At 42.4% G+C, this 23,626-nt stretch overlaps 1 protein-coding gene across 8 annotated transcripts in view; it reads right to left on the bottom strand.

Moving 5' to 3' along the window:
• The window catches only part of NOVA1 (NOVA alternative splicing regulator 1), a 583,803-nt gene that overhangs the window by 140,727 nt on the left and 419,450 nt on the right, over window positions 1–23,626 (bottom strand). For 6 of the 8 annotated variants that reach the window (XM_029599019.1, XM_029599018.1, XM_029599011.1 and 3 more), the window contains one exon: window positions 19,786–19,857. The exons of the other annotated variants lie outside the window; for them this stretch is intronic. In XM_029599019.1, the coding sequence (XP_029454879.1) occupies window positions 19,786–19,857 (72 nt within the window). The remainder of the gene's footprint in view (window positions 1–19,785; window positions 19,858–23,626) is intronic. 8 annotated transcript variants of the gene reach the window in all.

Raw genomic sequence — 23,626 nt, 5'->3', positions numbered from 1 at the left:
TATTCAGAAGACATCAGAGAGAGTTGGCGAAGAGTCTCACGATGATCCTTGAGCTGTGCCACTGTTTGCTGGATCTGTTCACCAAACAGATTGTCCCCAATGCAAGGCAGATCGGACAATCTGTCCTGGACTTCAGGACGTAGGTCCAAAGACTTAAGCCAGGCCCATCTTCTTGCAGAAATAGCAGCTGCAGATACCCTGGAAGCGGTGTCAAAAATTTCATAAGATGATCGTATTTCATGTTTTCCCGCTTCAAATCCTTTGTGAACCAGGGTTTGTAGCTGTTCCTGGAATTGCTGAGGCAGTGACTTTGCAAAGTCCTGTATTTGTTTGAATAGGACCCTGTTGTACTGGGTCATATAAAGCTGGTAAGAGGCGATCGAAGAGATAAGCATTGATCACTGGAAGACACGCCGACCAATGGCATCCAGGAATTTCTGCTCTTTGACTGGAGGGAAGGAAGAATGAGGCTTTGAGCACTGGGCCTTCTTTTGGGCAGACTCAACAACCACGGACTGGTGATCCAATTGGGGTTTTTGGAACCCTGGAGCTGACGGGACCAAATATGTGGTATCTGCTTTTTGGCTGACTGGTGCCACCGAAGCAGGGTGTTCCCAATTCTTCTTCAGAAGATCCAAAAGAACTTGATAGATAGGGATATCAAAATTGCTTACCTTGTAATAGGTGTTATCCCAGGACAGCAGGATGTAAGTCCTCACATAGAAACTTTTGACTGGCACAGTGTGCCCACTGAGCATGCTCAGCATGCCATGATATTCCTGGCCACAGGGGTCTCCCTTCAGTCTTTTTTGTAGCAATTTGCGTTAGCCAAAAATAAAATAATAAAACGTATCGGACCCAACTCTGCGGGGTGGTGGGTGGGTTTCGTGAGGACTACATCCTGCTGTCCTGGAATAACACCTATTACAAGGTAAGCAATTTTGCTTTATCCCAGGACAAGCAGGATGCTAGTCCTCACATATGGGTGATTAGCAAGCTACAGGCTGAGTCATCCTTGTATTGGACCAACAGTGTACAACTTGTGCAACAGGCACAACAACTGGAATACTGTTGAGAAAAATGAGGCAGCCTGAAATCACGAAAGGTGGGATGTGGAAGGAGTTGGATTATGCTGGAAACAAGTTCTTTAAGACAGATTGTCCATAGGCTGAATCTGGTCATCCTTCCTTGTCGAGACAGTAGTGGGCCGCAAAGGTGTGAAGAGAACTCCATGTTGCTGCTTTACATATGTCAAGGATTGGCACTGAATGATAGTGTGCTACTGAGGTTGACATTGCCCTTACTGAATGTGCCCTTACTCGTCCTTGGAGAGGAAGGCCTGCTTTTTCATAACAAAACTGTATGCAATCTGCTAACCAGTTGGATAGAGTATGTTTACCCACTGCTTTATCCGGTTTGTTTGGATCATAAGATACAAAGAGTTGTTTGGATTTCCTGTGGACTTCAGTGCGGTCTAAGTAAAATGCTAGTGCACGTTTACAATCCAAGGTATGTAAGGCCCTTTCACCTTGGTGAGAGTGAGGTTTTGGGAAGAATGTGGGTAAAACTATGGATTGGTTCAAGTGGAATTCCGTGACTACATTGGGAAGGAATTTTGGATGTGTACGGAGAACCACTCTGCCATGTAGGACTTTTGTATAGGGTGCGTACGTGACAAGTACTTGTAACTCACTAACCCTTCTAGCCGATGTAATGGCTATGAGGAAGATAGTTTTCCATGTGAGAAATTTGAGATCGCAGGAATCTATGGGTTCGAAAGGAGAACGCATGAGTCTTGTTAAAACCAGATTCAGGTCCCATTCTGTGACTGGTGGTCTAATTGGTGATTTAAGGTGCGTTAAACCTCTCATAAATCTACTGACGAGAGGTTGCGTTGAAATAGGTGCATCTCCCATCTTGTTATGGTAAGCTGAGATTGCACTTAAATGCACTCGAACAGATGAAGTCTGAAGACCAGAGTCTGACAAATGGCATAAATAGTCTAATAGGGAAGTTGTAGAGCAGGAGAAGGGATCAATACTCTTTTGCCTGCACACAAAGTAAACCTTTTCCATTTCGAAGAGTAGTTCTTTCGTGTTGAAGGTTTACTTGAAGCTAAAAGCACTTGAGATACATTGGATGAAAGATTGAGTGGTTGTAAAATCAAGCGTTCAACATCCATGCTGTTAAGGCTAGGGATTGAAGGTTGGAATGGCGAAACCGCCCCTGATCTTGAGTTATGAGAGTGGGGGCTACTCCCAGACAAATTGGATCCCTGACTGAGAGGTCTAGAAGTGTGGGAAACCATACTTGTCGAGGCCAATATGGGGCTATGAGGATCATGGAGCCCTTGTCCTGTTGCCACTTCACTAGAGTTTTGGTTATGAGCGGTATCGGAGGATACGCGTATAGAAGGCCTGATTTCCAAGGGCTAGCAAAGGCGTCCTTGGCTGGCTGGTTCTTCTGTTTGTGTAGAGAACAGAATTTGCCCACTTTGTGATTCAGATGAGACGCAAAGAGGTCTATAGTTGGTTGTCCCCAACGCTGAAATATCTTTTCATTACTAGGGGGTCGAGAGACCACTCGTGAGGTTGGAAGTGACGACTGAGGCGATCTGCCACTACGTTGTGAATGCCTGCCAGATAAGTGGCCCGGAGAAACATTGAGTGTGTTAGGGCCCAGTCCCAAATCTGTGCAGCTTCTTGACAAAGGAGATACGAGCCTGTACCTCCCTGTTTGTTGATGTACCACATGGCAACTGTGTTGTCTGTTTGTATGAGAACAGTCTTGTGCAAAAGGCAGTCCTTGAACGCATGTAGCGCATAAAGTATAGCTCAAAGCTCTAGGAAGTTTATCTGAAAAGTTGCTTCAAGTTTCGTCCAAGTACCTTGGGTCTGGAGATGGCCAATGTGTGCTCCCCAGCCTGAGGTGGATGCATCTGAAGTTAATGTCCCTTGCACAATTGGTTGTTGGAAAGGTAGGCCCTTGAGCAAGTTGTCCATGTTTGTCCACCAGAGGAGTGAGGAGTGTAGTTCTTGAGTTACTCGGATAGGGAAAGACATTGGTTGAATGGCTTGTATCCATTGACTTTTGAGCATCCATTGAGTGAGTCTCATAGCTAATTTGGCCATAGGAGTGACATGGACTGTGGAGGCCATGTGACCCAAGAGGGTGAGACATTGATGTGCTGCTATCTGCGTGTGTGCTCGAAGAGAGCTGGTTAACGAGGCTAGTGTCTGTGTACGGTCCTTTGGTAGGAAGGCTTTTGCTGTTATGGTGTTTAACTCTGCTCCGATGAACAGTAACCTGTGAGACAGTGTGAAGTGGGATTTCTGGTAGTTGATGAGGAATCCCAAGAAAAGGAGAAGATTTATTGTGAGCTGGAGAGAATTGAGAGCTCCTTGGTGTGTTTGACTCCTGATGAGCCAATCGTCTAGATAAGGAAACACGTGCACGCCCTGCTTGTGCAAGTGAGCGGCTGCCGCTGCTAGACACTTTGTGAACACTCGAGGTGCTGAGGCAAGGCCGAATGGTAGTACCCTGTATTGGAAATGTTGAGTACCCACGAGGAATCATAGATACTTGCGATGAGGAGGGAATATGGGAATGTGAGCATAAGCGTCTTGAAGATCCAGAGAACAGAGCCAATCTCCCTTTTGAAGTAGAGGTAACATGGTGCCTAGAGAAACCATCCTGAATTTTTCTTTTCTCAGAAATTTGTTGAGATTTCTGAGGTCTAGGATTGGACGTAGGCCTCCGGTTTTCTTTGGAATGAGGAAATAACGGGAGTAGAATCCTCAGCCCTGGCTCTCAAAAGGGTGGATAATTCTGTTTGTAGAATTGTGGATTGGTCTTTTATTGTCCAAAATGAAGTGGGAGGAGTGTCGTTTGGTATAGTGAGAAAATCCAAGTGGTACCCTGAGATGTGATGGAAAGTACCCACTGGTCTGTGGTTATGAATGACTAATTGTGATGGAAGAATGTGATCCGACCACCCACTGGTATGTGTGGTGCCGGATTGGTAGAGAGGCTGCTGTTCCCTGGAATCACTTCAAAACCCCGATGTGGATGCTGTCTGTGGAGGGGGTTGTGGTCTGGTTGTTCTTGACTGTCTAGGTTGTGACCATTGAGGTGGTCTAGATGAATGCCCACGTGTAGGAGGAGGATAATATCTTCTTGGCCTGTAGTAAGGACGCTTAGGCTCTTTCCTTGGGAGTCTCTTTGATGATTGAGACTCTTGAGGTATAGATGACAATTGTTTTAGAGTTTCTGAATGATCTTTCAATAGAGAAACTGCTTCTTTAACTTTATCGCCAAATAAGTTCTCCCCTACACAAGGGAGATCTGCTAATTTGTCTTGTATTTCGGGTCTTAGGTCAGATGCCTTAAGCCAGGCCCATTGTCGAGCACTGATACCAGTGGCCGACATCCTGGATGCAGTTTCAAATGAGTCGTATGCTGCACGAACCTCATGTTTGCCTGCTTCTAGGCCTTTATGAATGATGGTTGAAAAGGATTCTTGAAGTTGCTGGGGGAGTCCTGAAAACCAACATAGAACCTTGAAACATTTTTCTACCAAGGTTGTCTAGGAACCTATTATCTTTGCCTGGTGGGGTTGAAGAGTGAGTTTTTACTCTTTTTGATTTTTTTCTCCGCTGACTCAACTACCACTGATTGGTGAGGTAATTGAGTCTTTTGAAACCCCGGGATGTGTTGGACCAAGTATGTTGCATCTGTTCTTTTGTTGACTGGAGGGATGGAGCAGGGATGTTCCCATAACCTGTGCAATAACTCTACTAGTACTTCGTGGACTGGAACTGCCAAAACTTCCTTGGGTGGGTCCACAAATTGCAGCACTTCTAATGTCTTTTGTCTGGAATCATCCTCAGTGTGTAATTGGAAAGGGATGGTGTCTACCATCTCCTCGACAAAGTTGGAGAATGAAAGCTCCTCCGGAGGAGAACGTCTTCTCTCTTCTGGAGGTGATGGTTCAGAGAGGACTTCCTCTGAGGATTTGTCTGTATCTGTATCTTGCCAAGTGTCCGGTGTATGAGGATGAAGAGGTGTAGAAGGTGTATACTCCCTTGGCCTCGATGGATGTTCCAATGGTTTAGATGGAAGTAATGGTGATATTGGTGGATGAGGGCGTGTAATCCCCGATAGACCGGGGATTGGCTCTGAAGGTGGAAGTTCCCTTGAAATATCCTCTCCAGTGGGTGGTGGTATTGTTGGTTCTGGAGATATTATTGGAATGGCACTGATAATAGTGTCTAGTTTTGCCAAAATTGGTGCAAAGACAGACAAATCAGGCATTGGCATCGATGGCATTGAGGGTGGTGGCGCTAGTGGCATCGGCGATGGCATCGATGGAATCGTTGACGGTATCGGCAGGTTTATGGGAGCTGGCATCGGTGGAATCGGTGATGTTGACGGTTTCGGCAAGTTCATGGGAACCGGTGTCGATGGCATCGGTGGTGTGGATGGTTTTGGCGATGGCCTCGATGGCTGAGTTGGCATCGCACTGAGGAGCGCATCATGTACTGCCTGGCGTATATAGTCATCCAGTTCCGCCCGCATAGCTGGTGAGACCAGAGCAGCTATGGGGGGAGGCAGTGAAGGCGATTCCGGTACTTCCCCAGAGCCCTGAGGAAGTACGGTTCCCAGCACCGATATCGGTGGGGATCGCCTCGGCTTAGAAGGCCTCGGTGATACGTCGTCTCTCCGAGGTTTCTTAGGTTGCGACCCAGGAACCCTCGATGGATCACCGGGTATCGGGTTGATGTCCAGATTGTGTGGCCTCCGATGCCGATGTTTTTGCTTACTTTCAGCGATCTTTTCGATGATCGATACCAACCTGAACCAAGACGTAGATGGGGTTGGCGATGCTCTATCTCCTGCCTCATCGGGTGCTCGCTTTTTTAGCACGACTTTGCAAATCGCTCCAGCCAGAGACGATTGTGTGGATGTTGACGTCGAAGGCATCAATTGCAAATGGAACAAGTGCTCCATTTTCTCCATCCAGAGATGTCTCTCTTTTGGCGTCATTTCGGCACACTTTAAACAAGTTAACACGTCGTGCTTTTCACCAAGACACAACACACATTCTAAGTGCGGGTCTGTAATGGACATATTACGGCAGCAGATTGGGCATTTTTTGAAACCCGAGGCCATAGTTAAGTTGGACAGCCGTCGACAACTTGAAGGCCAAAAAGGACGGTAGGGAACCGGCAAAATGGATAAAAAAAACTTACCGCGATGGTATACATGGGAGACCCCTGCGGTTGTAAAGTTTTTCCTAAGTTTTTATAAACTTTTTTATGAGGTAAAATTTACCTCAGAGGACTCCTAATACCCACGAGGCTAATGGCTCTGCGGAAAAAAGAAGACTGAAGGGAGACCCCTGTGGCCAGGAATATCATGCTGAGCATGCTCAGTGGGCACACTGTGCCAGTCAAATGTTTCTAGAAACTTTGACAGAAGTTTTTCCGAATAGGGCTCCATTACTGATGTCACCCTTATGTGAGGACTAGCATCCTGCTTGTCCTGGGATAAAGAGGTGATTTCTTTAGGAAAATCCAGAAATTGTAGAAGCTCCATCATCTGGTGTCTATCATCCTGTTCAGTCTGCAGTTGGAAGGGAACTAATTCAGACATTTTCTTCACAAAATTAATGAAGGACAAGTCCTCTGGAGGAGAATGTTTCCTGCTTTTGGTAAAAGAGGGTGGTGATGGTAAATCATCGGTATCCTGGGATGAGTCATCGGTCCATGGATCATAGGGTTCATTACCGTGCCCTCCAGGAACCTTAGAGGGACGGGATGAAGGTATTCCTGAAGGTCCTGATCTAGGCTTCGAAGGCATCTAGGGAGTTACCGGAGGCATCGATGAAGGTACCGAGGGCATCGATGGACGGATCGGCGGAACCGATGGCAGTAACGGTATCGGTGACATCGATGGTTGAGGCATCGTCAGGACTCCCAATGGAGGAAGACGGAATGGTGTTTCTCCTCCCAATGACAGAGGAAGTGGAGAGGGCACTGGAACCATCGGTGTCCCCGGATCCATCGGAGGAAAAGCGGCTAGTAGTGCTTCCGTCCTCGAGAGCAGCGGTGCCAGCGCTACTGGAATGGGATCGATGGTCAGTTCAGGAATTGGCACCAGCTTCGGCGTCGGAGGAATCTGGAATCTTTGCATCGCCTTGCCGATGGCCTCCTGAACCATCCAGTCCAACTCTTCATGGAGATCTGGAGCGATCAGCCCCGGTTCCGGAAGGGGAGAAGGAGGCAAAGGCATAGCGGAGGGACCACCGTTATAGGTGAATTCGCGGCTCCCATTACCCGTCCGGGTGAGGGTTGCCTCGGTGACCTGGATTCAGAAAGGGTCGATGCCTTTTCTGGACGGGGTTTCTTTGGCGGCAGCTCGGACGATGGCGAGGTCGATGATTTGCCTTCGTAAATGGTCCGAGGCTTACGGTGTTGATGCTGATGTTTCTCTCGACAATCCCCTCAGTCCTGAGGGGGAACAGAGGTAGTCGATGGCCAGAAAGTTGTCGAAGCTGGATGGACACCAGCCGGTGCCCAATACTGGCGCGACGTAGATGGCACCGGTTCGGAAGACGTCGATGCTATGGAAGGAGTCGGAGATTGAGACCAAAAGAGAAGTTCCATCTTCTCCATTCTGGCTTTGCAACCTTTTGTTGTCATTAAGGTACATTTGGTGCAAGTCAGGACATCATGCTCACACCCAAGGCACATTACACAGACTTTATGAGGGTCTGTGATGGACATTGTGCGAGCGCAGTCAGGGCACCTACGGAACCCCGACGCCATGGCCTTTGAAAAAAATGTAGCCGCGGTGCGGTCGATGGCCAGTAGGCCACGAGGGCCAAACTCGATGGGAATCGACCGGAACCAGGTAAACAACTTACCGGAACACCGCAGAAGTAAAAAATTGAATAGGTGGACCCCTGAGGGGTATTAATTATGAAGTAATTCCGTGAGGAAAATTCCTGTCAGGAATCTCTGTAGAGCTCCTTAACCCGCATGGCTACTGCTGAGCGGAAAAAAGAAGACTGAAGGGGGACCCCTGCTGGTTGCAGGGTTAGTGCCATCCTGGGCATGCCCAGTAGGTGGTAGTCAAAGTTCTAGAAACTTTGACAAAAGTGTTCCGTGATTGGGCTCCATCCTGTGATGTCACCCATATGTGAGGACTACCATCCTGCTTGTCCTGTGAGAACAGTCAGATCCTCACCAAATACTGAATAAAGTGATTATAAGTATTATTTGAAACATGCAGATATTAAAATGAACTGGAAACTGCAACAAGCCAAACTGTATTATGCAATGCAACAATGAAAATACAGAAATGTTATGTTTCCTCATAACACCAAAGAATAAAGTCAAGAAATATAAATCATTCTTAGTAATAAAACCATACTAATAAATAGAACATTTCAATAGCTGACAAATAGAACATCAAATCATTAAAAACTCATAATTGTTTTAAATTCCCAAACAGCAATACAATTTTTCAAAAAGCAAATATATCAAACAACACTCACTAATTAAAAATAAGGATTTAAAAATCATCCACCCTTCCTATCCTGAGATTTCTGTGGATTAGTTGGAGGGAGGGGAAATGGGGGCTAGTGATGGTGCACAAACATGTTCTTTTCTCATGTACACACACACATTCACTGACACCCAAGCTCGCTCACACCCACACACCTTCAAACGTTCACTTGCTCAAAGACACATATGCTTGCTAATATTCTGACATATACTCAGAAACTCTCTCACAGACACACGTTCACTTGCACACATGCTTATAAATATGCTCACAGAAAAATGCTGACTGGCACACATATGCTCACACTCATGCACTCTCATATACTCACTGATATGCTCATAGATAAATACATTGTTCATTCACACACACTTCCTCACACACTCACTGTTTCTCACAGACTCACTGATATAAACTGACATAAGTTAAAAAAAAAGTTTTTACATACATTGGTGGCAATACAGGCAGGACCAAAGGAGAATGGGTGGGCTTCCAGTCATTGCTTCTGGAGGTCTTACAGACTGCAAGGCCCCTATTGTCTATTTTGCCATGGCCCGAGGATGAGTGCGCCATTGGCAGAGGTCAGCAGTAGGGGCTTCTGAAGCAATGACCGGAGATGTGCTAGGTGCCTTCTACCTAAAGAGGCACAGCAAACTTAAGGGAGAGACAGCTGGCCTGTTTCCTGCTGCCGTGGCTGAAGGTGCATGAGTATGTGTGTGTATGTCCGGGGGGAGGGATTAGGGGTTTACTAAGTGAGCAGGCCCAGGCAGCTCATACCACAGCAGAGAGAATGAAACTAAGTATGATCTAGTGGGGAAGCTGTTGCGGGGGCCCATTATTGGTCGCAGTGGCTCACAGGCATGGAGCCACTGCAATCAACATCAGTTACCTGACCAGCCCCTCGGATCTGCGTCCAGTTTGTATTAAGGCCTGTGGAGTGCTTTGACGAGGTGGGGAGATGACAGCAACATGAAGGTGGGAAGCTTATGCAGGCAGCAATCTTCCCCCTTTTCAGCAGCTGACGTGGGCAGAAGCTATAAATTTACAACTTCCATTCAAGCTGTTGCTGAGAAGGGGGAGGATTGCTGCTTGCAGGAAGAAGACAACAAATTTGTGTCTTTATCAGCAGTCAACAGTGCAGGAGGATTTTAGTTGGGAACCGCAAATGAAATTTGGAAGAGCTGCATGTGGCTCGAGCGATGCCGGTCGGCCACTCCTGGTCTAGCATTTTCATGAAGACGTGGGTCAAACCTTTTATTTGTATGGAAAAATTGGGATTATTTTGGTTAGAGCATATATTTTCTGTTAAGGGAGAAATGTTTTTTTCTGTGCAGTATTTAGGAAAGCTCCTATGTGTAGGTTGCATATTAGATTTTGGGAAACTGATAATCCCATAGATTGAAAGATGTTCATTGTACAGAGAGTAAAGACATGTGTTTCCTGAAGGGTATTGATGGATATAGGCCAATAGTCCAAACAGGGAAAAGCAAAGATATTTTTCTTCCTTACATGAGCAGTGACTACAGTGAGGCATTTTGTGAACATCAAACATGATACTGGTAAGCTTACTTGGCTATGGTAACACAAAGAAATTTCCTGTGAGTCTTGTGGATTGAGAGGTGCATGTAGCCATTTTTGAAGTATAGCATAGTCAATCATTGATTTCTAAATGAGGGAGAATGATTTCTAGAGAGTTCATCCTGAACCTTTCTTTCTTTAGGTGTTTGTTGAGATCCCTGAGGTCTAAGATTAGATGGAGACCACACATTTTCTTTGGCATGAGGAAATACAGAGTAGAAACTGGCTCTACCACATTTGCTGCAAGGAGGGATAACAGCTCTTGTTGAAGGAGTTAGAGCTGTTCTGCATTTGTGGAATGATTCTATGAAGGACTATTTGGGGCAAGTTTAGAAATTTTGACAATATCCCTAACATATGATCTTTAATACCCATTGATCTCTAGTAATAAAAGAGAAAAACTGATACTTCACACATTTCCAGCATTGCCCTCTGCTTCATGGCAGAGAGCTATGCTGCCGCTTACCCAACTAATCAAACTTAATATTTCACTTGGAAGCAGCTCCAGCACTGCTCTCTACATTAATGGTGGGGGTGAAAAGGGAATTAGAACATAAGGTTACTAAGAGCCAAGAGAAACAGTTAAGTATGAGAACAAATGTGTGAAGCTTGCTGGGCAGACTGGATGGACCGGTTGGTCTTCTTCTGCCGTCATTTCTATGTTTCTATGTTTCTATGTTTCTATGGGTTAAAATACTGAAGTCTTCCCCCCAATAAAAGGTAGTTCAAATCTAATCAGAGCTTTGATTAGGTGGCCAAAAGTTTGGATTAGATTATGGTTGTGTTTGCTGGAGAAGCTTAGATTGTGCTTGACAAAGCATACCTGACCTTTATTGAGACTCTTTCCTTAGTATGAGGCCTCCTTTGCTGTTATTGCTGCTGCTGTTGCAGGTGAGAATGCTGAAAAGGGTAGGCTTGGTATCTTATTTGAGAATAGAAATACTATCTTCTGTAATGTTGAAATTGACCTTATTTACTCGTAGATGGTTGCTCTATTGTAGCTGCTGACAGGGTATGGAGCATGGAGCAGTGATCTTTAATAAGATTTACTGTTTCTTTTATCTGATCTCCAGAGATGATGGTGCATCAGTCAGTTTTTCATAAATTTCCTTAAGACTTGATGCTCATATCCATGCTATCCATAGCTTTCTAGATTCAATGGCTACTGCAGAAGTCTATTTTATTTATTTATGTGTTTTATATACTGTCATTCAGGGGCAGATTGGCCTATTGGGGGATCGGGCATACCCCGGTGGGCCGATCGCTCCAGTCACGTGGTCTGCCGTGCGCGGCCATTGACAGAGCCACGCTCAGCAGACCACGTGATGTGTCCTGGGCGGCGAATACCCGGGCCGGTCCGAAATCGTGAATCCGCCGCTGCTGTCATTCCATGTGAAAATCACTAGATCATAAAGTCTGTTATTGTTCACAGGTCCTCTGGCATGGAGTTCCATAGTTTTGGGCCAGTGACTGAAATCGATCTCTCTCTTGTGTTAGATGAGAGTTTCTTATGGTCGGGATTTCTAAGAGGCCTTTATTTTGTGATCTGAAGAAAGTATCACAAGTTTTGCAAGCTGATTCCACCACCACCGATTAATGTGGGAGTTGTACCTTTTGATGGCCAGACCAAGATTGCACCTGATATTTAAGATCCAATTTCCTTGCTACAGGTAGATGTGATAATGGTTATTGCTACATTCATGTGGAACTTTATTAACTGGAACTGTCTCTTCTTGTTTTGGAGTTTGGATATATCTTTAAACTGCATGAAAAATTTCAATTTACACCTGTAAAGTTAACTTTCTTATATTTTTATTGTATTTTACCTATTTTATTGTATTATATTGTACTATTTTTATTACTGATTGTTGTACTGTCTTGATTTTTTATTGTAGACTGCTTTGATGTTATTATAAAGATGGTACGCCAATGTAAAGACAATGCAAGATCAAAGGCATTCCTCTTTTCCATACTATCTGTTCTATTAAGATGGCGTCTCTCTTGTACTCCCACGTGGCATTGCCTCCCTCAAGAAAGCTCCTCATCAAGATGTAGGCCTTTTATTAATCTGGCTACTGTATGTTGCTGAGAAAACAGAATTCCTCCTGAATTCTGGTGGTATGCTCCTATATCACTCATGATTAGTCCTTGAGTTCAGCATAAGTGCTGAACAGCTAATCCCTACTCATTTTAATTATTTCAGCCCTTCACTTACCTGTGCTATTCATTGATTTTTTTATTTTCTTGTTGAAGGAAACAAGGGACAAATATTCAAACAAAACTGTTCCCCTACCCTCCAGCTTTCCCCCGAGCCTACAGTATGCCAATCACTCTGCTAAATCAGATTTTATATTGGTACTTGAGCTGTAACAGATTCATCGTATTTATTTATATCTAAATGTATGACTTGCTATTTCTACACATCATAAAAAACATATCTTTCTACTGTATATATAAACATACAGGTATAATTTTCTTGAATCTAGCCACTAACTCTATCTATCTACCTTAAAAACAAATTCCCTTTCATATAAAAAATGCTACCTCTCAGCCCTTAACTATAAAAATACAGCATTCACAGTAAACAAGTAAACAAATATTTCCAATCAATTTAATTATCAGTGTATGTCATATACTGTATGGTGATATATGACATTTGCCAAATAGCTACTTCAAGGAAAGCAAGGGAATTGCACGAGAAGTATTTAATATATAACTCTGATGCCAGAAATTATTATGCAAAGATGAGACTTATCTGCAGTGACTTTCAGCTCAAATTCACTCTGCCTTCTGGGTAGTTCTACTGTGCAAAGAAACAAGAAACAAATACTGATGCTCAAAGGTCAGCACCATTAGTATATCAGCATCCCAAAAGGAGCTAGTGGAGTTTCCCAACTGGTGTGCTGCAGTGGAAGTGCAGGCATGCCAGCAATTTTTCCATCAGACAGCCAAAGCTGCCACTAGCAAAGTCGGTCTACTATCCTTCCTTCTACACAATCACCTCCAGTGGCAGGGGAAGTCAGCAAGCAGAGCTTACTTGCTGTTTTCTTCTTCCTCTGCCAGCTTCCCCCTATAGTTGGAACCGTGTAGGTTCTATAGTTTCACAGAAATAGGAGGGACAGATGATTGCTAAGATGGATGGGGAATGGAAGGTGATTATACCAGCTGCGGTGTCTTCTAGCATGGAGATCCTGGAATCTCTGCAGGGAGTACTGTTCTGTTAACTGGTAACAGAATCCACACAGAAGGGGAAATACTGGAACTTATCAACAGGGATAGTATCTCTGATGCTGTAGTGAATATCATCAGGGATTCAGTGATCACTGGATAGTGTGGTTGAATAATTTTGCACAGGAGATAAAGGTTCATTTAAAGGTGAGGATCATAGAGACTTTAGCAAAACTAACTTTCTTAAAATGGGGGAGTCTTTCAAGGAGTCATTAGCTGGATGGGAAAATCTAGAGGAAGTAGGAGAACAGTGGGCAAAATTAAAAGGAGATATTATAAGGACAACTAACATTTTTGTTATGAAAGGAAAGAAAGGAAAGAGGAAAAAGAGGATGCAATAGTTTTCTAAAGAAGTAGTGGAAAAGGTAAGGGAGAAAAGGTTAGCATTCATAAACTACAAGACATCCCAGAAAGATGAAAACAAGTGACAAAAGCTGGAAAACCTAAGAGATGCTGGGAAAGGAGTCAGGAATGCAAAAATTCAAATGGAAAAAAAAATAGTAAAACGGGGAACAAGACTTTTTCTAAGATATGATAGTGATAGAAGGAAGTGCAAATGTGGATTTGTGAGACTCAGAGGTGAAGAGGAGAAACATGTAGAGGATGAGGAGGAAAAAGTGAAATTTCTTAACAAATATTTCTGTTCAGTATTCACTATGGAAGGGCCAGAAGCTGCTGTATCCAAAGACATTAAGGGAACTTAAAGTTCTGGAAGCTCTGTTGGGTGACCTTTTCAATACTTCATTACAGTTGGGAGCAGTTCCAGAGTACCGGAGATGGGCAGATGTGGTTCCTATTCATAACAATGGAAATAAGGAGGAGGCTGGATAGACCGGTCAGTCTAACCTCCATGGTGAGCAAATTAATGGAATTTCTGTTAAAACAGAAGATAATGTAGTTTCTGGAATCCAAAGGATTCCAAGATCTGAGACAATATGTTTTACCAGAGGTAGATGATGTTGGACAAATCTGATCAATTTCTTTAACTGGATGACCAGAGAGTTGAATCAAAGGAAAAGATAAAATGAAGTATACTTGGATTTCAATAAGACATTTGATATGGTTCTGCATACAAGACATAAATAAACTGAGTGCCTTTGTTATAGATTGTATAGTGACTGACTCGATTAGAAACTTGTTGAGTGGGAGATGACTAAATGCAATAGTAAACAGTTCAATCCAAGGAAGAGGGTGTTACTAGCGGTATGCCTCAGGAATCGGTCCTTGGAGGGGTTCTTTTCAAAATGTTTCTGAGCAACATTGAGGAAGAATTGTTTGGAAAAGTTTGTCTTTTTGTCAAAGATAATTACAAAGACAAACTAGCCTTGGAAAATTGCTGCTCCACAAATAAATGCTACAAAACAAATATCTTAGATGAAGGCCTTACTTAGCCCCTGAAGCAAATATGAATATGTCAAAACGCTGACAGTGTCGGGCATTTTATTTCCAGCGGGAGGATACAATGGCAAGTAAACAGCAGAATGAAAATGAGCTTTGAAATCAAGGAGTTAAAGATATGTTTTTCCAGTTCTTTTAAAGAAGGATATTAGTTCACCGCTGGTTTCTGAAAACAGGATGAGAACAAAATAATTTTATTAGCATTAAGAAAAATCTTTAAAAAGTGATATTATCAAAAAATAATAATGTTGGTATAGGATTATACTCTGGTGGTTATAGTCGTCTTAGTGGCTAAGATCCCATTATATAATATCAGAGTCTGCATGTTAGACATCTTAGCCCCTTATTTGTTTTGCAGTAATTTTTTTATGAATGATACCAAAATCTGCAACAGGGTAGACAGCCAGGAAGGTGAGTAAAACGTGAAGTGGAATCTAGCGAACCTCGAAGAATGGTCTAGGATCTGGCATCTAAAATTTAATGCTAAAAAATGCAGAGGTCAATACTGAAAGCTGGCCATTTAAGTAACTTAGCCGGATTTAACTTATCCAACTAAATTATGATGTATATTCAGCAGCACGGTGAAACAGCTGAATATATGCGTATATGTTTGCACTTCACTAGATAAGTCTACCCGGCTAAGCTTAGACCTGCTCTATGGGGCGTTTAAACTTAGACATAAACTTATATGCCTGACTCCAAATATCAGTAGTTAGACATATAAGTTATATGCCTAACTTGCTCCGTCCCTGTTCCGCCCAATGTATGCCCACATTTTTTGTGCAAACATTTTAACTGTATAAGAGACTTGTACAGCTAAGTGGCAGCTGCTGAACATGGGCACATATTCAGCAGCCGCTACTTAGCTGCATAAGTCCTGCTTCTCCAGCTAAATAGCGCTTAATGCGTTTTGAATATTGGTGTCTCCGAATTATGCATTTGGATGAAAAAAACCCAAGGGAAAGGTACAATATTGAGGTTGAAATTCTTCTAAGCATGAAAGAAGAGCAGGATCTGGGGGTGACTGCATTTGAAATCTTAAGGTGGCCAAATGGACAGATAAACAACAGCAAAAGCCAGAAAGATACTTGGATGCATAGGAAGACGAATGGCCAGCAGAAAAAAGGAGGTGATTTTGCCCTTATATAGGTCCTTGGTGAGACTCATTTGGAATACTGTGTACAATTCTGGATACAGAACCTTTAACAGGATACAACCCATTTATTTATTTTATTTATTTGAGGTTCTTTATATACCGACATTCGTTTAGTAACATCATGTCGGTGTACATTCAACAAAACTTTAGCAGCAGCACTGGAACAGATAGAAAATAGCAGCAGTGCTTTACAATTAATATTCAACTTAGAAAGGACATTAGGAGATTATAACAAGGAAAAATTGGATCAGGGAATGCAAACAGGGAAGGGGAGGGAGAGGGAAAATAAAAGGAAGAATTAAGAAGAATATATTAACGTTAATACATATGAAAAATACATTAAATAAATTAGTTATAATAGATTACTAGGCATCAACTTTATAGAGATATTAGAGAGGAGTACTTTATGTAACTCGAAGGATAATGCATAATTACAAATTTACATAAGTTTGGTCTCAGGGAGAAGCAAGGGGGGAGTAGCTGGAAGTGAAGGTGGTTGCTTTATGTGAAGGCTTTTAAGAATAACCATGTTTTAAGTTTCTGCTTGAATTTTTTTGGGCATAGTTCCTGACGAAGGTCAGGTGGCAAACTGTTCCAGCAGGAGGGGCCAGCTAAGGCAAAGGCACGTTTTCTGGTTGTGTCGAGTCTGGTAGTTTTGTGAGGGGGTAATTGGAGTGTAGCTGAGTGTTGCGGTCTGGGGGTTCTGGAGTGTTTGCGGAACTGTATGGCGTTATTGAGCCAGTTCATGTTCTCAGTGTATAGGGTCTTATGTATTAGAGATAGGACTTTGAAGGTGATTCTTTGAGCAACTGGTAGCCAATGCAATTCTTTAAGTATGGGAGTGATATGATCTGACCTTCTTGTATTGGTGAGGATACGGGCCGCAGCATTTTGTAACATTTGCAGCGGTAGGATGGTGGAATTGGGGAGGCCTAACAGGAGGGCGTTACAGTAGTCGAGTTTAGCAAATAGTAGGGATTGCAGCACTGTGCGGAAATCACATTGGTATAGGAGGGGTTTAAGTTTCTTAAGGGTATGCAGTTTGAAGTATCCATCTTTTATAGTATTATTGATGTGTTTTTTAAAATTAAGATGGCTGTCAATAGTGACGCCTAGGTTTTTGACATGTTCAGTAGAGATGGCTAAAGGGAGAGGTGAGAGTGTGGAGGATTCATTGTTGTTGCCTTTGTTGGGGGAGATTATCATGAGTTCGGTTTTGTCAGGATTGATGGCTAAGCTGATGCTGGTAAGGAGTGCGCTTATATCTGATAGGGCAGTTTCCCATTTTTTGAGGGCATTGGTCAGGGAGTCAGTAATTGGGATGACAATTTGTACATCATCAGCATAGATGAAGTACAAGAGCCCAAGTTCAGAAAGGAGGTGACAGAGGGGGAGGATGTATATATTAAAAAGGGTAGAAGATAGGGCAGAACCCTGGGGTACTCCATGGTTTATGTTGTATAGTTGAGATTCTTTGTCCCCGAAGAAGACTTTGTATTGTCTATCTTGAAGGTAGGATTCAAACCAGCGCAGTGGGGTGTTAGCTATACCTATTTCACTGAGACGGGAAATGAGGATATTGTGGTTTATGGTGTCAAATGCTGCCGATATATCAAGCATGGCTATGAGGTAGGAGTGCCCTTTGTCAAGCCCAGTGAGGATGGCGTTGGTGAGTGAGATAAGAAGGGTTTCGGTGCTAAGATGCTTACAAAAGCCAAATTGAGTGGGAGCGAGAAAATTATGCTTTTCCAGGTAATCTGTCCAGAGGGTAGTTACTAAAATGGTCTTTGTTCTAAAGCATATTGTGACATACTTTCAGATCTAAACATGTATACCTTAAAGGAAAGGCAGGAAATGCAAGACAGAGGAGATAGATACAGATATTTAAATATCTCAAAGGTTTCCATGCACAGGAGGCTAGCCTGTTTCAACAGAAAGGAGGCTATTGAATAAGGAGCCATGAGATGAAGGTGAAAGGAGGTAGACTCAAGAGTAATTGTAGGAAATAATTTTCTCCAGAGAGGGTAGTAGATTCATGGAATGGCTTCCCAGTGGAGGTGGTTAATACAAAAACATATCTGAATTCAAGAAAGTATAGGATAAACACAGGGGATCTCTGACAGAGTGATAGTAATTGTAAAGCTAAATTAATTGGGAGATGGGCAGACTAGAAAGGCCATAAGGACTTTTTCTGCTAACATGTTTCTATGGGGGAAAAGAGAAGGTGGTGGTGTGTCGTGATAACGTGAACCCAGAATGGAGAGTGCCATGACAGGAAAATGGTTAGGAACCATGGAGCCAGTGAGTGCTCTGGGATTGGATCCAAGTAAATAATCAAGAGAAATATTTTATTCAGCTTGGTATGTATATTTTTTGTGGTTTCAGCAAATAAATTATTGCATTAGACAATGACTTGGAGGTAGCTATTTAAAGGATGCTAAGCACCTGACCTAGGCACCATTGTTTTAGGTGCCTAAAGTTCAATTAAATTTCAGCCAAATTTAGGGCCCTAAGTTTTAGACTGAAATTTTATCCTAACTTGGACACTTAAGGCCAGATTTTAAAAGGCCTATGCGAGAAAACATGGGGTTTAAGTGTGTGGCTGGCCCTTGCGCCCACCATGCAAATTTTCAAAGGGGCCCAGTCACACACGTAAACCCCGGTACACACACACGTGCTGGGCCAGGGGGCGGGGTCTGGATGAGGAGGGCCAGGACAGTGCCATTGTATACTGACCTGATGACTCGCAACTTACTTCAGCTCCAGCTATGAAGTAAGTTGTGAAACAAACAAAAAAAAAAGGATAGATTGGTAGGGTTTGGGGGTGGGGAGGAGAGGAGAGGGGAATAGGGAGGGAGTTTAGATAGGGGGGTAGGTAAGTTCCCTCCCAGTCCGCTCCTCAATTGGAGTGGACTAGGAGGGATCTGGGGAAGGGCTGATTGCGTCGCTGTGCGGAATTTTCAAAAGTTCACCCCCCACTTGCTCACGCTGCCTGCACATGCGCGTGCAGATTGAAAAATCTGGCGCACATGTGCACGCGGCCACCCAATTTTATAACATGTGCGCATATGTTATAAAATCGGTGTGTCCATATGTGCGCGCCGGGAACTGCGCGCACATATGTTTGAAAATCTATCTCATAATTTTAGACCTGCTTTTCAGTGGTCTAAATTTACAAGCTTAATTTAAATGCTGAGTGCTGAATATCAGAATCTAACATTCTTTCCCACCTTGGCCCCACCCACTTTATAGGTGCCATTTGAAAATAGGTGCCCTACTCAATTTTCAAAGGAGAAAAGTTAGGCTATTGAACTCTTTGAAAATTGACTTCTGTATTATCTAGATAGCAAGATATCAGTATTTGCAATTCATTGTTTTTTTGTGCAGTAACAGAATGCATAAAATAATTCAACAGCATTTGTAAGCTGGAAACCACAAAGTAGTCATGCAGGCAACCCAAAGTCTCATTTTCACAGTCACCTTTCATTAAAAAAACCCATTAAAGAAGGTCAACATCTTTAAGGTGAAATATTAATTGTATACAGTGTGGGTACTTTGGCTCACCATGTGAATTTGTGAAGAGTTACATAATCACATGGTAAATGGCACTATCAGATATAACAGAGAACAATCATATTCACAATCAAACAGCCAGACTTGATACTATGAAATATTGAAGTAATTTGATAATTCAAATATGTAATTAGCATACCATATTCTGTACATTGCCCTTTGCTTTAATTGCAATAGCATTCAATGTCTATGGTTATGGGTGCATTTAGGTGAATGAAACAAAGAAAAGAAAATCATCCTTAAATGCTTATCTGTGAAAATATGGAATAGATGATATGATACTGTACCTGATTGGCTCTGGAGGTGGTCATGGGATCTGATGGGGAGGACTTGGTGGTAGTTGGTGAACATGGCAATGTCTGGGAACAAAGCAGTTCAAGGAGCTTTACAAACAAAGACTAAATAAAATATTTAGTTTTTAAAATAAAAAAAAAAGTAATACAAACCGGAAAGTAAAAAAGCATAGAAATTGTTAGTCACTGGATCTGCCCAAACAGAACTAAATTACAGATACAATGCAATACTTTATAATACTAAAGAATAGAAAAAGTGTATGTTTATAAGACACTAGGGGGTTAGTTTTATCACTGCCCGCATTAGTGCAAAGTCTATGGATACAGAAAAACTACCTGCACAAATTTACATTGGCTAATTTGTATAGATAGTTTTTCCAAGAAAAATTATATACAGAGTAGTGTTTCTACCATTGTTAGTAGCTCCTTAGAAGTGATACACTGGAAGCAAAGCTTCCAGAGTAGCTCCCCTAGCAACCATAGAAGCACCAGCTCCAGGTCAAAGTGGGCTACAACTGGGATCTGGGCTGAAGATAAGCAGATTAAAGATACAAAGATGGTGGGAGAGTCAGGATTTGGGTAGGGATAATTTTTGGCAGGACTGGGGAGTGTGCAGGGCAAGGGGGAGGCCAGAACAGGCCCTTTAAAATGCACTTTTTAAAGATGACTTTGAGGGGTGCGGTGTAGGGGTGTTGCAGGTATGGCTTGGCAGGGTCATATATTTCTAGACAAATAGGTGAGAGGCTGTGATAAGGTCACTAAGCTCGTGACTGGTTTTTTTTTTAAACTGTAGCTTGGCACCTAACCAGCTTATACTCTTTTTTATATAGACCATTAAAGCTAAAATTATTAAGTCATACAGGGCCAAATAACGCTATAGGCTTGAAGTTATCCAGTTGGCGTAGTTGGATAAATCTGATCAAGCATTTTCAGTGTGATGTTTATCCCACTGAATATCCAGGACAAGTTATCTGGCTAACTGTAGCCAGATAATGTTACACTCACCAGCTTACTGAATATTGGGACCAATATTGTTTAACCCAGCAAGTGCAGAGTTCTTCTAATCAACAAAGAAATAAAATTGGTATCAGTTACTACTTCAACTAGATGTGTAGTTGTATGATGTATAACACCCAACTGATAAACAATCTTCCATTATACAGGTAGAACTTTCAAAGTTAACTCAAAGCTTTTATTCTAAACAGCAATTAAGTTCATAAAGAATAACAGAACACAATAGGTACCATCCAGAATCTAGTGACATTGTAAAACTACTGAGAAATGAGTGCTCTTCACTGTTACCAGATTAAAAAATTCCTGTATTTTCCAAATAGCATGCATATTACTATTTTTAGATTAAAAGAAAAACCTATTCACAGTCATAGTTTGTACAGCTAAGTTTTTATCAGTTTTAACTCGAGTATTACCGCCTTTCTAGATTTTTTTTCCGTTGCTCAACAAATTGTCTTTGTGTTTTATGTACCATCAGTGTTTTGTTCAAATTCAGATTCTTATCCACAATTTTTAAAGTTGATCAGATCAGATCAGAAAGCAAAACTCATATTATCATCACTGTGTGACAAATTTTAAAAGCGTTGCTCACACTAAAAGTTCCATATATGTATGTAGGCTACGCATGAGCGACGCAGATTTTAAAAGCCATTAATTATGCACACATATGCACATGCTAAAAATGGGGTGGAAAAGGGGTGGGGTATGGGTGTTCCAGGGCAGGGCCAACAGTTATGCACGTAAACCCGTATTTTAAAACTGGCCATCGCAGCACACTGTGGCTTGTTAGTCACATATATTTACTTCTGGCTCCTGATGAGATATAAGTCTGCATACATCTACATTTAGGTCTAGATCGAGTATGTGAGGGGGGTCTGGATCAACTGGAAAGAGTGCAGGATGAAGAACCAGAGGGGTCTGAATGACATCGAGATGGACTGGGCAAACTGGAGGACTAATGGGTAAAACTGGGAATGGTCTTCACGTGAGTATGTTTTAAAATCTGCTTCCCTGCACACGTTAATGTCGACAAACCCTTAAGGGAGATACACGGTTTACGTTTGCTTGAGTAACCTCTTAAAATTAGGAGCACACATACACATGGTAGGCGTAATTTAAATCATAGAAAATGCATACCTGACTTAAAATTCCAACGTATATTCACTTGTGCACCCATATAAGCATGTATGGGCACCTGTGCCCTTGTTCCAGATTCTTTGAGTTAATGTTTGGAGTTAGCTAGAGAAACATCTGAGATTTTAATATACCTTGGCTAAATTTTGTCTGGTCAATTTTTGTTTTGAGAATTGCTAATGTAAGCAGAGCTGCTTTTGTTACATTTTTCTATGATTAACTAAAAGCTTATGAGAAAACAGCCAGAGTCCAGCCTGAGTCTGTTCTCTGGCCAACCACTGTGCACAGTCCTGTAGTATAAGGCCAAGCCTTGCATATCCGTTTTGTAAAAATTAAAGATAATTGAAGAACATCTTGAAAGGGGCAACCTTCTGCTAAAATCTCTGTTGTTCTCCTCGCTACATTGTGAATACACTTGCCTGCATATTGTATATGTGTTCTTTACAGCAGAATCTTTCATACGTAGATGTTTTTCATAGTCTTTCTGTCCATTATTCCTGTGAGGCATTAGCAAAGGATTATGACAGGATTAAAGGTAGCTGTCAAGGCTTTGATGGACTCCATGCCTATCGCTGTTAGTCTGCATGAGGGGGATATTAATGACAAACTTGTAGCCCATAATCTCTTGGGGAAAGATCAACGGTTGTGTGGTGGCATGTTTGATCATCACACCTCAGCTGAGACTTTGTCAGACTGCTTAGAAGAACAGAAGTACGTATGGAGGTGTTCACTGAACACACAGCAAATTTTTTTCTTGTATACCTATTATCCTATAGTTTACAGACATTGTGGTATGAATATGATTGTCACTGGGTATCATGATCCCTTCACTTCAGGAATAATGGAAGTGGTCTGAACTTTGAATCATCAAGTGTAATATGCCAAGTGACTTGCCATTTAGCAGTATATCCTCAAACATGTAGGTATATAACCTGTGACTTATGATTTTGTGGATGTGGATATCTGAAGGATATCCTTGATTGCAAGTATTCTTAAACTGTTATCATGTGGGGGCTCTTTTTCCTCTAATGCCCAAACACTATTAAGAGCTGTGGCATATCTTGTAGATTCTGTGTGATCTTCATGGTATATGGGTCTGGATGTTGGACTCTCAACTTTTCTGTGGTACAGCGGCTACACAACTTGGCATACTTGGTGTGTTCCTGGCACCAGCAAGCAATGAGCATCCCATACAGAGCTACAGAAAAAGGTCTTTTTACATAACAGGCATAAGAACATGCCATACTGGGTCAGACCAAGGGTCCATCAAGCCCAGCATCCTGTTTCCAACAGTGGCCAATCCAGGCCACAAGAACCTGGCAAGTACCCAAAAACTAAGTCTATTCCATGCTACTGTTGCTAGTAATAGCAGTGGCTATTTTCTAAGTCAACTTAATTAATATCAGGTAATGGACTTCTCCTCCAAGAACTTATCCAATCCTTTTTTAAACACAGCTACACTAACTGCACTAACCACATCCTTTGGCAACAAATTCCAGAGTTTAATTGTGCGTTGAGTGAAAAAGAACTTTCTCCAATTAGTTTTAAATGTGCCACATGCTAACTTCATGGAGTGCCCCTTAGTCTTTCTATTATCCAAAAGAGTAAATAACTGATTCACATTAACCCATTCTAGACCTCTCATGATTTTAAACACCTCTATCATATACCCCTCAGCCATCTCTTCTCC

The sequence above is a fragment of the Rhinatrema bivittatum genome, chromosome 4 (assembly GCF_901001135.1).
Source record: "Rhinatrema bivittatum chromosome 4, aRhiBiv1.1, whole genome shotgun sequence".
NCBI lineage: Eukaryota > Metazoa > Chordata > Amphibia > Gymnophiona > Rhinatrematidae > Rhinatrema > Rhinatrema bivittatum.
This window is presented reverse-complemented; position numbering and strand designations above follow the sequence as displayed.